Source organism: Aythya ferina (genome assembly GCF_964211825.1).
Source record: "Aythya ferina genome assembly, chromosome: 30".
Lineage (NCBI taxonomy): Eukaryota > Metazoa > Chordata > Aves > Anseriformes > Anatidae > Aythya > Aythya ferina.
In genome coordinates, this window is record NC_140327.1 from 2,124,753 (window position 1) to 2,139,124 (window position 14,372).

The window sequence follows — 14,372 nt, forward strand, 5'->3', positions numbered from 1 at the left end:
GGCTCGTCTCGCTGACCGCGCAGGCGCAGTGCGCAGGCGCCCGGCCATGCCGAAGGGAGCTCGGCCGGCGGCGGCCCGGCAGGAGGAATGGCGGGGGGAGGGCGAGGGGCAGGGTGAGGCCGGGGGGGGGGAGGGGAGGGGGGGTGGGGGGGGGAGGGGAGCTTGGGGGGGGAGGGGGAGGGGGTGGGGGGGGGGGGGGGTGGGGGGGTAAAAGGGGGGGGAGGGGCAGTGGATCCCTATGGGGGGGGAGGGGGGATCCCGGGGGGGAGTGGATCCCTTAAGGGGTCAGGGGAGATCCCTGTGGGGTGAGGGGGGGCAGGGGGGGGATCCCTATGGGGCCTGAGGAGGGGGGGGGTGGATCCCTATGGGGTGTGGGGGGGGAGGGTGGATCCCTTAGGGGGTTGGGGTGGATCCCTATGGGGTTGGGATGGATCCCTATGGGGTCGGGGTGGATCCCTATGGGGTCGGGGTGGATGGTTATGGGGTGAGGAGGGGGTGGTGGATCCCTATGGGGTCGAGGTGGATCCCTATGGGGTGATGGAGGAGGGGGTGGATCCCTATGGGGTCAGGAAGGGGTGGGTGGATCCCTATGGGGTCGAGGTAGATCCCTATGGGGTCAGGGTGGATCCCTATGGGGTGACGGAGGAGGGGGTGGGTCCCTTAAGGAGTCAGGGTGGATCCCTATGGGGTGAGGAGGAGGTGGGTGGATCCCTATGGGGTGGGGGTGAGGTGGATCCCTTAGGGGATCTGGGTGGATCCCTATGGGGTGAGGGGGGGGATCCCTATGGGGTCAGGAGGGGGTGGGTGGATCCCTATGGGGTCAGGGTGGATCCCTTAGGGGGTTGGGGTGGATCCCTATGGGGTGAGGAGGGGGCAGGGATCCCTATGGGGTCGAGGTAGATCCCTATGGGGTGATGGAGGAGGGGGTGGGTCCCTTAAGGAGTCAGGGTGGATCCGTATGGGGTGAGGAGGGGGTGGGTGGATCCCAATGGGGTTAGGGTGGATCCTTATAGGGTTGGGGTGGATCCCTATGGGGCGCGAGGAGGGTGGTGGATCCCTTAGGGGATCGGGGGGATCCCTACGGGGTCGGGGTAGATCCCTATGGGGTGAAAGGGGGGGATCCCTATAGGGTCAGGGTGGATCCCTATGGGGTGAGGAGGGGGTAGGTGGATCCCCATGGGGCCGGGGTGGATCCCAATGGGGTCAGAGCGGATCCCTATGGGGTGAGGAGGTGGGGGGATCCCTACAGGGTCGGGGCGGATCCCTCTGGGGTCGGGGTGGATCCCTGGGGGGCCGCTGACCCCATATTTCCCCCCCCCCTACAGAGCAACCGGTGAAGAAGGGCCGCAAGGACCGGCGGGGGAAGAAGTCGGTGAGCTCCGCCCCCTGACCTCTGACCCCTGACCCCAAACCCTGACCCCAAACCCTGACCCTAACCCTGACCTTTGACCTTTGACCCCCGAAGTTCTTCGAGGAGCTGGCGGAGGACGAGAAGCCGGCCCCCAGCCAGGCCCCGCCGCCCCCCGAGAAGGAAGCGCAGCCCCCCCAGGTTCGTTAGCGCTAATTAGGGGGGGCGTGGCTAATTGAGGAGGGCGTGGCCTAAAGGGGGCGTGGCCTAAGGGGAGGAGCCTAAAAGGGTGCGGGGCTAAGGGGTGGGGTAAGGGGTGGGGGTAGAAGGTTTGTTAGTGCTAATTAAGGGGGTGTGGCTAATTAAGGGGGCGTAGCTAATTAACGAGGGCGGGACCTAAAGTGGGCGTGGCCTAAGGGGGCGTGGCTAAAGGGGGAGGAGCCTAAAGGGGCGGAGCTAAGGGGTGGGGGTAGAAGGGTGGGGTAAGGGATGGGGGTAGAAGGTTTGTTAGTACTAATTAGGGGGGGGTTGTGGCTAATTAAGGAGGGCGTGGCCTAAAGGGGGCGGGGCCTAAAGGGGGAGGAGCCTAAAGGGGGCGGGGCTAAGGGGTGGGGGCAGTAGGGTGGGGCTGGGGGGACGCGATGACACCGAGCGTTTCGGGTTAATTAAAGGGCTAATTAAGAGGGTAATTAAGGGGGTAATTAAAGGGCTAATTAAGGGGTTAATTAGCGAGGTAATTAAGGGGTTGTCCCCCCCCACCAGGCCTCCCGGCGGAAGCGGGAGCGGCGCAAGGAGCGGCGGCGCCCCGGGGCCGAGCCTGAGCCCGAGGAGGAGGAGCTGAGCCGGAGGCTGCGGGAGCTGGCGGCCGCCAGCGAGGAAGAGGAGGAGGAGGAGGAGGAAGGTGAGGCCGAAGGCTCCCCCCCCCCCCCTCCTCATCCTCCTCATCCCGCCTAGAGCGTCGCCAGCCCCTAGGGGGGGCGCTCTAGGCGGGGGGTGCAGCTCTGTGGTTTGGTGCTGATTTTTTTCCTTTTTTTTCTCTCTTTTCCCTTTTTTTTTCCTTTTTTTTCCCCTTTTTCTTCCTCTTTTTTTCCCTTTTTTCCCTCTCTTTTCTTTTTTTTCTCTTTTTTTCCCCCTTTTTTTTCCCATCTTTTCCCCTTCTTTTCACTTTTTCCCCCCTTTTTCCCCCTCTTTTCCCTTTTTTCCCCCTTTTTTCCCCTTTTTTCTCTTTTTTCCCCCTTTTTTTTCCCTTTTTCTCCTTTTCCCTTTTTCCCCCTCTTTTCCCTTTTTTCCCCTCTTTTCCCCTTTTTTCCCTTTTTCTTCCTTTTTTTTCCCTTTTTTCCCTTTTTTTCCCTTTTTCTTCCTCTTTTTTTCCCTCTTTTCCCCCTTTTTTCCCCTTTTTTCCCCTCTTTTCACTTTCTTTTCCCTTTTTTCTCCTTTTCCCTTTTTTTCCCCCCTTTTCCCCCCTTTTTCCCCCTTTTTCTTCTCTTTTTCCCTTTTTTCCTTTTTTTGCCACCTTTTTTCCCCTTTTTTTCCTCTTTTTTCCCCTTTTTTCCCTTTTTTCCCCCCCCTTTTTCCTTTTTTTCCCCCTTTTTCCCCTCTTTTCTCTCCTTTTTTTCTCTCTTTTTCCCCTCTTTTTCCCTTTTTCCCTCTTTTTTTCCCTTTTTTCCTCCTTTTTTTTTTTTTTTTGGGGTCCCCCCCACGAAGCGCCGGCCCCGAGGAAAGGGGGGAGGAGGAGGAAGGTGAGTGGGGGCCCTAAATGTGTTGGGGGGGACCCCAAAATATAGGGGGGGACCCCAAAATATGGGGCAGGGGCTAAATGTCACAGGGAGGGGACCCTAAATATCTGGGGGGGATCCTAAATATCATGGGAGGGGGCCCTAAATATTGGGGGGGGCAAATATTGGGGTGGGGATCCTAAATATCAGGGGAGAGGACCCCAAATGTTGGGGGGGAACCCCAAAATATTGGGGGGGGGAATACTGAGGGGACCCCAAATATCTGGGGGGGGCCCCAAAAATCAGGGGGAGGGAACCCTGAATATTGGGGGGAGGGAACTCCAAATCAGGGCAGGAAAACTGGGGGTAAAAACCCCAAATTTGGATAAAAATGGGGATTTTTTACAACTGGGAAAAGGGTTTAAAGGGGGGGGGGACCCTAAAACCCTATAAGGAGGAGCGGGGTGGGAAAAGGGGGTTTGGGGCCCCAAAATGGGGGAAAATTTATCAAAATGGGGGAAATTCTGTCAAAATGGGGGGAAATCCTGTCAAAAGGGGCGGGGGGGGGTTGGGGGGGACCCAGAAATGGGGCAAAAAAGGAGGTTTTTGGGGTTTGTTGTAGGGTGGCAACGTCTTCGCGGCGCTGAACCAGGAGCAGAGCGAGGAGGAGGAGGAAGAGGAGGCACCAAAGGAGGCCGAAGGGCCCCGGGCGGGCAAAGGGAAGAGCAACAAGGTGTGGGGGGGGGCAAGACCCTAAAATTATAGGATTTTTTTGGGGTGGGGGCCCTAAATTACCTTATTTTTGCGGAAGGCGCAGAAGGAGGAAGAGGAGGACGGGAGGAAGAAGAAGAACCGCAAGAACGAGAAGAACAAGGGCAGGAGGCCGGTGAGGGGGGGGCACATTTAGGGCCGTGGGGGGGCCCATTTAGGGCCGGGGGCACCCTAAAAGGGGGGTCTGACCCCATAAATCCCCCCCCCAGCAGGGAAAAGCAGCCGAGGAGGAGGAGGATGAAGGCTCCGAGGAAGACGCCGGCCCCAAAGGGGGGAAGGTGAGGCCGGAGGGGGGGCGACCCTATAAAAAAACCCTATAATTTTTTTAGGGTGGGGCCTTTTTGACCCCAAATTTCGCCCCCAACCCCCCCAGAATAAATTTTCGGCTCTGGGGGACGACGAGGAGGAAGAGGAGGAGGCCGAAGAGCGCCAGAAGGGCGATGAAGCCGTAAGAGGGGGGGGATTTTGGGGTGGGGATGGGGGATTTTGGGGTTTGGGGGGGATTTTGGGGTCTGGGGGGGGATTTTGGGGTCGGGGGGGAGGATTTAGGGTGGGGGGAGGGGTCCTAATGCCCCCCCTTCCCCCCCCAGGTCTCTGAGGAGGAGGAGGAGGAGGCCGGGAGGAAGGCCGAGCCCGACGCCCGCGTGAGCAAAAAAGAGAAGAAAAAGCTCAAAAAACAGGTGGGCGGGGCTTAAAACAAAGTGGGTGGGGTTATGCAAATGAGGGGCGGGGCTAATTCGATTGGCTCCGCCCCCCAGATGGAGTACGAGCGGCAAGTGGCCACCATGAAGGCGGCGGCGGCGGGGGAGAACGACTTCTCCGTGTCCCAGGCCGAGCTCTCCTCGCGCCAAGCCATGCTGGAGAACGCCTCCGACATCAAGGTGGCCCTTTCGGGGCGAAAAAAACCCTTTTCGGGGCAAAAAACCCTTTTTTTGGGGTAAAAATACCCCAGTTTGGGGCTAAAATCACCCCGCCGGGTCCCCCGGGGTGGCTTCTCCTTACCCTGCTTTTCTGGGTTCAAATAGTGAGAATAGGGGCATGTTTTTAAAAAATAACAATTTTGGGGTCGTGGGTTGATAGCGGGGGCATCCCATTAATGATTTAGGGTCAGAACTGGGCACTATTTTCCTTAAAAAAGCCCCAAATTTGGGAAAATTTTACGAGGAAATGACGCGGAGTTGAATTTTACCATTTTATTGAGAAATAACGTGGAATTAGGGTGTGATGCCAAGCTTGGATCCCCCTTATAAAAAATTAGGGGGGATTTGGGGTTTGTTGGGGGAAGGGGAAGGGGAAATGGGGTCCTTGGGGGGGTTTTGGGGCCCCCTGACCCCCCCGGTGCCCCCCCACAGCTGGAGAAGTTCAGCATCTCGGCTCATGGCAAGGAACTCTTCGTCAACGCCGACCTCTACATCGTGGCTGGCCGCCGCTACGGCCTCGTGGGGCCCAACGGGTGAGGAGCAGGGCGGGAGGGGGCCGTGAAAAACCCCAAAACCTCGTTTTTTAACCCCGTTTCTCGCCGCCAGGAAGGGCAAGACGACGCTGCTGAAGCACATCGCCAACCGCGCCCTCAGCATCCCCCCCAACATCGACGTGCTGCTCTGCGAGCAAGGTGAGCCCCCCGCAACCCCCAAAAACCTTCAAGAACCCCCCGCAGAAGCCTAAAATCTTCCTTTTTTCCCCCAAAAAGAGGTGGTGGCCGACGACACGCCGGCGGTGCAGGCGGTGCTGCGCGCCGACACCAAGCGGCTGCGGCTGCTGGAGGAGGAGAAGCGGCTGCAGGCGCTGCTGGAAGGGGGCGACGACGGCGCTGCCGAGCGCCTCGAGAAGGTTTTTGGGGTGGGGGCACCTCGGGGAACCCCTTGGGGACCCCAAAAAAAACCCTAAATGCCTCCCTGTAGGTTTACGAGGAGCTGAGGGCGATCGGGGCGGCCGCCGCCGAGGCCAAAGCTCGCCGGATCCTCGCCGGTTTGGGTTTCAACCCCGAGATGCAAAACCGAGCCACCAGGAAGTTTTCGGGGGGGTGGCGCATGAGGGTGTCCCTGGCCCGGTAAGGGGTCGAAATGGGTTTTTTTTGGGACGTTGTTTTGGGGTGAAACCGCCCCGAAGTGACGCTCGCCCCCCGCACAGGGCGCTGTTCATGGAGCCGACGCTGCTGATGCTGGACGAGCCCACCAACCACCTGGACCTCAACGCCGTCATCTGGCTCAACAAGTAGGGGGGAAAAAAGCCCGAATTTGGGGCCGGGAGGGGCTGGGATTGATGTCCCCAAAAGATGGGGGCGATCCTAAAACGGGGGGCGGCCTTAAAGTGGTTTTTTTTTGGGGTGGGAGCGTGCAAAGCGGCGTTTTTTTGGGGTGGCTTCTTTCCGGGGTGGCTTTTTTACGGGGTGGCTTCTTCGTGGGGTCGGAGGGGGTTCCTAATGACCCCAAAACACCCCGAAATGTCCCCGTTTCCCCTTCCCAGCTACCTGCAGACGTGGAAGAAGACGCTGCTGGTGGTTTCTCACGACCAGGGCTTCCTCGACGACGTCTGCACCGACATCATCCACCTGGACGCCCAGCGCCTCTTTTACTACCGGGGCAACTACAGTGAGTCCTGGGGGGCCAAATTGGGTTATTTGAGGGCTTTTTTTGGGTTAATAAAACCCGTTTTCTGTCCTCTGGCAGTGACCTTTAAGAAAATGTACCAGCAGAAGCAGAAGGAGCTGCTGAAGCAGTTTGAGAAGCAGGAGAAGAAACTGCGCGACCTCAAAGCCGGCGGCAAATCCACCAAGCAAGCGGTGAGCGCGGGGGGGGGGTCCCGAGCCTTAAATCTTCCCCTTTTAGGATCCCCGTGAGCCCCCCCCCGACCCCAAATCTTTTAGGAGAAGCAGACGAAGGAGGCCCTGACCCGCAAGCAGCAGAAATGCCGGCGGAAGACGGCGGCCGAGGAGGCGGCCGAGGCCCCCGAGCTGCTCAAGAGGCCCCGGGAGTACACCGTGCGCTTCACCTTCCCCAACCCGCCCCCCCTCAGCCCCCCCATCCTCGGCCTCCACGGTTAGAAACCCCCCCGGGGGTTTGGGGAGGGGATCGGGGGGGCGTGGGGCACGGTTTGGGGGGGTTTGTGGGGGAATTGGGGGTGTTTGGGGGTGGTTTGGGGGGGTTTATGGGGGAATTGGGGGCGTTTGGGGGCGGTTTGGGGGTGTTAGGGGGGAAATGGGGGCATTTGGGGGCTGTTTGGGGGGGGTTGGGGGGGATCTAGGGGCAATTGGGGGTGGGTTGGGGGGGTTATGGGGGAATTGGGGGCGTTTGGGGGGGATTTGGGGGGGTTTATGGGGGAATTGGGGGCGTTTGGGGGTGGTTTGGGGGGGTTTATGGAGGAATTGGGGGCATTTGGGGTGTTTTTTGGGGGGGTTGGGGGTGTTAGGGGGGGAATGGGGGCATTTGGGGGCGGGTTGGGGGGAAATTGGGGGCATTTGGGGGTGGTTTGGGGGGGGTTGGGGGGGAACTGGGGGCATTTGGGAGCAGTTTTGGGGTGGGTTTGGGGGTTTATGGGGGAACTGGGGGCATTTGGGGGTGGTTTTGGGGGGGTTAGGAGGTAACTGGGGGTATTTGGAGGGGGTTTGGAGGCATTAGGGGGGAACTGGGGGCATTTGGGGGCAGTTTTGGGGGGGGTTGGGGGATTTATGGGGGAACTGGGGGAATTTGGGGGTGGTTTGGGGGGGTTTATGGGGGTAGTGGGGGCATTTGGGGGCAGTTTTGGGGTGGGTTTGGGGGTTTATGGGGGAACTGGGGGCATTTGGGGATGGTTTGGGGGGGTTATGGGGCACTTTGGGGATAATTGGGGGGGTTGGGGATCTTAGGAGGGAACTGGGGGCATTTGGGGATGCTTTTTGGGGGGGTTATGGGGCGCTTTGGGGACAATTAGGGGGTTTTAGGGACAATTGGGGGGGACATGAGGAAATCTGGGGGCATTTTGGGGGATTTAGGGGGCAATTAGGTGGGATGTGGGGGCAATTGGGGGGCATTTTGGGGCTCGGGGGGGCTCTGTGGGGGCATTTTGGGACCCGGAGGGCTCTGTGGGGGCATTTTGGGGTCCGGGGGAATTTGGGGGGGACCCCAAATCCTCCCCCCAAGCCCCTTTTTGGCCCCAGGCGTCGATTTCGGCTACGAGGGGCAGGAGCTGCTCTTCCGCAACCTCGATTTCGGCATCGACATGGACTCGAGGAGTGAGTCCCGGCGTCAACACGGGCACAGGGCAGGCCCTACAAAAACACTGGGGGGTCTCCGGCACCCCCGGGAGGGGGCACGGCCCTACAGGAGCAGAGAGGGGGGGGAGAGACGCTATAAAAATACAGGATGTGGGGTGGGAGACCCTATAAAAACATGGGAGACCCTACAAAAATATGGAATATTGGGTGGGAGACCCTATAAAAACATAGGATATTGGGTGGGAGACCCTACAGAAACATGGGATATAGGGTAGGTGGGAGATCCTGTAAAAACAGGGAATATTGGATGGGTAGACCCTACAAAAACATGCAATATGGGGTAGAAGACCCTACAAAAACATGGTATATTGGGTAGGGAGACCCTACCAAAACACGGGATATAGGATGGGTGAGAGACCCTATAAAAACAGGGAATGTTGGGTGGGAAACCCTACAAAAACATGGAATATGGGGTGGGAGACCCTACAAAAACACAAGGGTAATCTATAATAACACAGATTTAGTAGACCCTACAATAACACAGGGGGGCATTTGGGGGTAAACAAACACAGCTCTGCGACCCTACAATAACAACGGGGTTTCGCACAGCTCCCGCAACAAAATACACAAATTTGGGGAAACCCTACAATAAACAACGCTTCCCGGAGACCCTACAATAACAACGGGGCCCCTGGGAGACCCTACAATAACAAAGGGCCCCCCCCAACGTGTTTTTGTCCCCCCCCAGTTTGCATCGTGGGCCCCAACGGCGTGGGCAAGAGCACGCTGCTGCTGCTGCTGACGGGGCAGCTGACACCGGTAGGGACCCCAAAAAGGGCTGAAACCCCCCCAAAATAGGGCCGGGACCCCAAAATAGGGCCGGGACCCCTCCCAAAAGGACCGGGACCCCAAAAAAGGGCTGGGACACCCCAAAAAAGGGGGGGAAACCCCCAAAAAAGGGGTGGGAACCCCCCCAAAAAGGGGCTGGGATCCCCCAAAAAAGGGCTGGGACCCCCCCCAAAATGACCGGGACCCCAAAAAAGGGGTGGGACCCCCCAAAAAAGGTTGGGGACCCCCCCCAAAATGACCGGGACCCCAAAAAAGGGGTGGGACACCCCAAAAAAGGGGGGGAAACCCCCCAAAAAGGGGTGGGAACCCCCCCAAAAAGGGGCTGGGATCCCCCAAAAAAGGGCTGGGACCCCCCCCAAAAGGACCGGGATCCCAAAAAAGGGCTGGGACACCCCCAAAAAGGGCCGGGACACCCCAAAAAAGGGCTGGGACACCCCAAAAAAAAGAGGGATTTGGGGTTTTGGGATTAGGGTTTTTTTAGGGGGGTTTGGGGACCCCCTGGGAGGTTGAGGGGGGTCTGGGGGGGTTTGGGGGACCCCAAAAATGCCGGGGGGGGGCTGGGTTTTGGGGTCCCCCCCCCCGCTGACCCCAATTCTCTTGCAGACGCGGGGGGAGATGCGCAGGAACCACCGGCTGGTAAGGGGGGGGGGGCGTGGCCTAAAGGGGGCGTGGTCTAAAGGGGCGGGGCTTGTGTGGGTGTGGCAGAAGGGGTGGGGCCTTTAGGGAAAGGGGCGGGGCTATAGGAGGGGGTGGGGCCTGGGAATGGACTTGGAGTGTGGGTTTAGGGGGTGGGGCTTCGTGGGAAGGGGTGGGGCTTAAGTGAAGGGGCGTGGCTTAATGGTAAGGGGCGTGGCTTAATGCTGGGGGTGTGACCTAAGTATAAGGGGCGTGGCTTCCCAGGAGGGGGCGTGGCCTGGGAATGAATGTGGGGCAGGGGATTACAAAGGGTGCGAGTTAATGTCAGGGGGCGGGGCTTAATATCGAGGGGGCGTGGCTTAGCGGTAAGGGGCGTGGCTTCCCAGAAAGGGGCGTGGCTTCCCGGAAAGGGGGCGTGGCCTGGAAATGAACTCGGGGTGGAGTGTGGGTTATAAAGGGCATGGACATAAGGGGCGGGGCTTAACACCGAGGGGGCGTGGCTTAGTGGTAAGGGGGCGTGGCTTAATACCGAGGGCGTGGCCTACGCATAATGGGCGTGGCTTCCCAGGAGGGGGCGTGGCCTGGAAATGAATGTGGGGCAGGGGATTATAAAGGGTGCGAGTTAATGTCAGGCGGCGGGGTTTAATATCGAGGGGGCGTGGCTTTGTGGTAAGGGGCGTGTCTTAATGCTGGGGGTGTGGCCTGATTATAAGGGGCGTGGCTTCCCAGAAAGGGGGCGTGGCTTCCAGAAAAGGGGCGTGGCTTCCCAGGAAGGGGGGATCTTTTCCCCCGGTGACGCGCCCCCCTCCCACCACCTTAACCGCAGCGGGCGGGGACAAAGGGGCGGGGCCTCCGCCTTGGCCCCGCCCCTGACTCCGCCCCCGGCTCCGCCCCCCGCAGAAGGTGGGCTTCTTCAACCAGCAGGCGGCCGAGCAGCTGCGGCTGGAGGAGACGGCGGCCGAGTACCTGCAGCGGGGCTTCAACCTCCCCCACCAGGACGCCCGCAAGTGCCTGGGGCGCTTCGGCCTCGAGGGCCACGCCCACACCCTGCAGATCGCCAAGCTGTCGGGTGAGGGGGCGGGGCTAGCCCCCAAGGGGGGCGGGGTTTATTTTTTGGGGCGGGGGCGGGGTTTGTTTGGGGTGGTTTGTTCGGGGGGTGGTTTGTTGGGGTGGTTTATTTGGGGTGGGGTTTATTGGGGTGGTTTGTTGGGGGTGGGGTTTATTGGGGCGTGGTTTATTGGGGGGTGTGGTTCGTTGGGGGTGTGGTTTATTGGGGTGTGGTTTGTTGGGGGTGGTTTATTTGGGGTGGGGTTTATTTTGGGGTGGTTTATTTGGGTGGGGTTTATTGGGGAGTAGTTTATTGGGGGCGTGGTTTATTGGGGGCGTGGTTTATTGGGGGCGTGGTTTATTGGGGTGGTTTATTGGGGGCGTGGTTTATTGGGGGTGGTTTATTGGGGTGGGGTTTATTGGGGGTGGTTTATTTGGGGTGGGGTTTATTGGGGGTGGTTTATTTGGGGTGGGGTTTATTGGGGGTGTGGTTTATTGGGGTGGTTTATTTGGGGTGGGGTTTATCAGGGGGTGTGGTTTATGGGGGTGTGGTTTATTGGGGTGTGGTTTATTTTGGGGTGGCTTATTGGGGGTGGGGTTTATTGGGGGTGTGGTTTATTAGGGGGTGGTTTATGGGGGGTGGTTTATTTGGGGTGGGGTTTATTTGGGGTGGATTATTGGGGGTGGGGCTTATTGGGGTGGTTTATTTGGGGTGTGGTTTATTATGGGGGTGTGGTTTATTGGGGGTGTGGCCTCTCTGGCTCTAAGCCCCGCCCCCTTTTCCCACAGGGGGGCAGAAGGCCCGGGTGGTGTTTGCGGAGCTGGCGTGCCGAGAGCCCGACGTCCTCATCCTGGTGGGCACGGGGGGGGGCCCGGAGACACCCCAAGGGGGTCCTGGGGACACTGGGGGGGTCCTGGGGACACTGGGGGGGTCCCCAAGGGGGTCTTGGGGACATCGGGAGGTCCCCAATGGGTTCATGGGGACATTGGGGGGTCCCCAAAAGGGTCCTGGGGGCACTGGGGGGGTCCTTTGGGGTCTCCAAGGGGGTCCTGGGGACACTGGGGGGTCCCTAAGGGGGTCTTGGGGACATTGGGAGGTCCCCAGTGGGGTTGTGGGGACATTGAGGTGTCCCAAAAGGGTCCTGGGGACACTGGGGGGGGTCCTGGGGACATCGAGGGGTCCCCAGGGGGGGTCCTGGGTACATAAAGGGGTCCTGGGGACATTGGGGGGGTCCCTAATGGGGTCCTAGGGACATTAGGGGGTCCCCAAAAGGGTCCTGGGGACACTGGGGGGGGTCGTGGGGACATCGGGGGGTCCCCATAAGGGTCTTGGGGACATGGGGGGGGTCGTGGGGACATCGGGGGGTCCCCATAAGGGTCTTGGGGACATGGGGGGGGTCGTGGGGACATCGGGGGGTCCCCATAAGGGTCATGGGGACACTGGGGGGGGATCCTGGGGACATTGGGGGATCCCCAATGGGGTCCTAGGAACATTAGGGTGTCCCCATAAGGGTCTTGGGAACACAGGGGGGGTCCTAGGGACATCGGGGTGTCCCCATAAGGGTCCTGGGGACACTGGGGGGGTCCCCGAGAGGGTCCTGGGGACATCAGGAGGGGGTTGTGGGGACATCGGGGGGTCCCCAAAAGGGTCTTGGGGCCATCAGGGGGTCCCCAAAAGGGTCGTGGGGACACTGGGGGGGTCCTGGGGACATTGGGGGGGTCCCTAATGGGGTCCTAGGGACATTAGGGGGTCCCCAAAAGGGTTCTGGGGACACTTGGGGGGGTCGTGGGGACATCGGGGGGTCCCCATAAGGGTCTTGGGGACATGGGGGGGGTCCTGGGGACATTGGGGTGTCCCCAAAAGGGTCCTGGGGACACTGGGGGGATTGTGGGGACATCGGGGTGTCCCCATAAGGGTCTTGGGGACACGGGGGGGGTCCTGGGGACATTGGGGGGGTCCCCAAAAAGGTCCTGGGGCCATCAGGGGGTCATGGGGACATTGGGGGGGGTCCCCATTAGGGTCCTGGGGCCATCAGGGGGTCCTGGGGACATCGGGGTGTCCCCAAAAGGGTCCTGGGGACACTGGGGGGGTCGTGGGGACATCGGGGGGTCCCCATAAGGGTCTTGGGGACATGGGGGGGGGTCCTGGGGACATCGGGGTGTCCCCAAAAGGGTTCTGGGGACACTTGGGGAGTCGTGGGGACATCGGGGTGTCCCCATAAGGGTCCTGGGGACATCAGGGGATCGTGGGGCCATTGGGGGGGTCCCCAAAAGGGTTGTGGGGACACTGGGGGGGGTCCTAGGGACATTGGGGGGGTCCCCAAAAGGGTCCTGGGGCCATCAGGGGGTCATGGGGACATTGGGGGGGGGTCCTCATTAGGGTCCTGGGTACATAAAGGGGTCCTGGGGACATCGGGGTGTCCCCAAAAAGGTCCTGGGGCCATCAGGGGGTCGTGGGGACATCGGGGGGTCCCCAAAAGGGTCTTGGGGACACGGGGGGGGTCCCAAAAGGGGTCCCCGAGCCCCCTCCTTTCCCCCCCCCCCCTCAGGACGAGCCCACCAACAACCTGGACATCGAATCCATCGACGCCTTGGCCGACGCCATCAACGAGTACCGGGGAGGTGAGTTCTGTGACATCACTGTGACATCATCACGATGACGTCATCGCAATGACGTCATCACGGTGATGACGTCATCGATGACGTCACCGCAGCCGTCATCGTGGTGAGCCACGACGCCCGGCTGATCACGGAGACGGCGTGCCAGCTCTGGGTGGTGGAGGAGCGGGGGCTGAGCCAGATCGACGGCGACTTCGACGACTACAAACGCGAGGTGCTCGAGGCCCTGGGCGAGGTGGTCATCAGCCGCCCCCGCGACTGAAAATTTGGGGCGTTTTGGGGTTTTTTTGGGGGTCCGGGAGGGTGTAGGGGGCTCTGTTGTCCCCGCCCCGAGCTCTTCCCTTCGCGCCCTGGTGGGGTTGGGGGAATAAAGCAGGGGAACGGCGCAAGGAGAGCGGCTGCGTGGTGATTGGGGTGGGTTGGGCCCTATAAAACCCCTATAGGGACCCCATTAGCCTCTGTGGGGTCCCCATTACCCTTTTTAGGGACCCCATAACCCCAAATCCTCTCCTGGCTGGCAGCATGACTGTGGTCATCAGTAGGTTCCAGAGTTAACGGGTGTGTTTAAATATTTGGGGGTGCAGGGAGGGGGTCTGGACCCCATAAACCCCGTATGGGGACCCTGTTAACCCTCCTGGGGACCCCATTATCCTCTGTAGGGTCCCCATTACCCTTTTTAGGGTCCCCATAACCCCAAATCCTCTCCTGGCTGGCAGCATGACCGTGGTCATCAGTAGGTACCAGAGTTAACAGGGGTGTTTTCACATGGTAGGGGGCACAGGGACAGCGTCTGGACCCCATAAATGCCCTGTGGGGACCCCGTTATCCTCTGTAGGGTCCCCGTGACCCTTTTTGGGGACCCCATAACCCCAAACCCACTCCTGGCTGGTGCCCCAACCGCAGCCATCAGTAGGTTCCAGAGTTAACGGGTTTATTTTCACACCTTACGGGGCGCAGGAACACCACCTGCACCCCATAAACCCCTTACGGGGACCCCGTTACCCTCTGTAGGGTCCCCGTGACCCTTTTACGGCCACCCCATAACCCCGACGCGCTCAATTAACGCCAATTAACGCCTCTTTTCCAACAGTTTATTACTAATGTACAAAATATACAAAAGGGGGGGGCGGGCGCTGCCCCCCCCGGCCAAGTTTTCACAGAAAACAGCATCCGGCGCAGCCTCCCTCCCCCCCCC

The 14,372-nt window shown here is 60.1% G+C and overlaps 1 protein-coding gene across 1 annotated transcript; it reads left to right on the plus strand.

The window, feature by feature from the left end:
- The first annotated feature begins 37 nt into the window (after positions 1–37).
- Positions 38–13,569, plus strand: ABCF1 (ATP binding cassette subfamily F member 1). Its single transcript, XM_084501008.1, has 26 exons — positions 38–113; positions 1,326–1,372; positions 1,466–1,549; positions 2,111–2,249; positions 3,053–3,087; positions 3,686–3,796; positions 3,875–3,949; positions 4,044–4,112; positions 4,208–4,282; positions 4,425–4,514; positions 4,593–4,715; positions 5,187–5,287; positions 5,361–5,446; positions 5,525–5,664; positions 5,736–5,884; positions 5,965–6,048; positions 6,301–6,425; positions 6,504–6,616; positions 6,701–6,872; positions 7,970–8,044; positions 8,775–8,845; positions 9,479–9,511; positions 10,412–10,580; positions 11,348–11,412; positions 13,108–13,180; positions 13,273–13,569. The coding sequence occupies exons 1-26, from the start codon at positions 47–49 to the stop codon at positions 13,437–13,439; spliced, it is 2,538 nt and encodes an 845-aa protein (XP_084357134.1). The 5' UTR covers positions 38–46; the 3' UTR covers positions 13,440–13,569.
- Positions 13,570–14,372: the final 803 nt, after the last annotated feature.

Bases quoted from the DNA above. Each gene is read 5' to 3' on its own strand.
- ABCF1 (XM_084501008.1), top strand. From the start codon at position 47: ATGCCGAAGGGAGCTCGGCCGGCGGCGGCCCGGCAGGAGGAATGGCGG. The intron at 5,447-5,524 runs GTGAGCCCCCCG...TCCCCCAAAAAG, and splicing joins CGTGCTGCTCTGCGAGCAAG to AGGTGGTGGCCGACGACACG. The intron at 11,413-13,107 runs GTGGGCACGGGG...CCCCCCCCTCAG, and splicing joins AGCCCGACGTCCTCATCCTG to GACGAGCCCACCAACAACCT.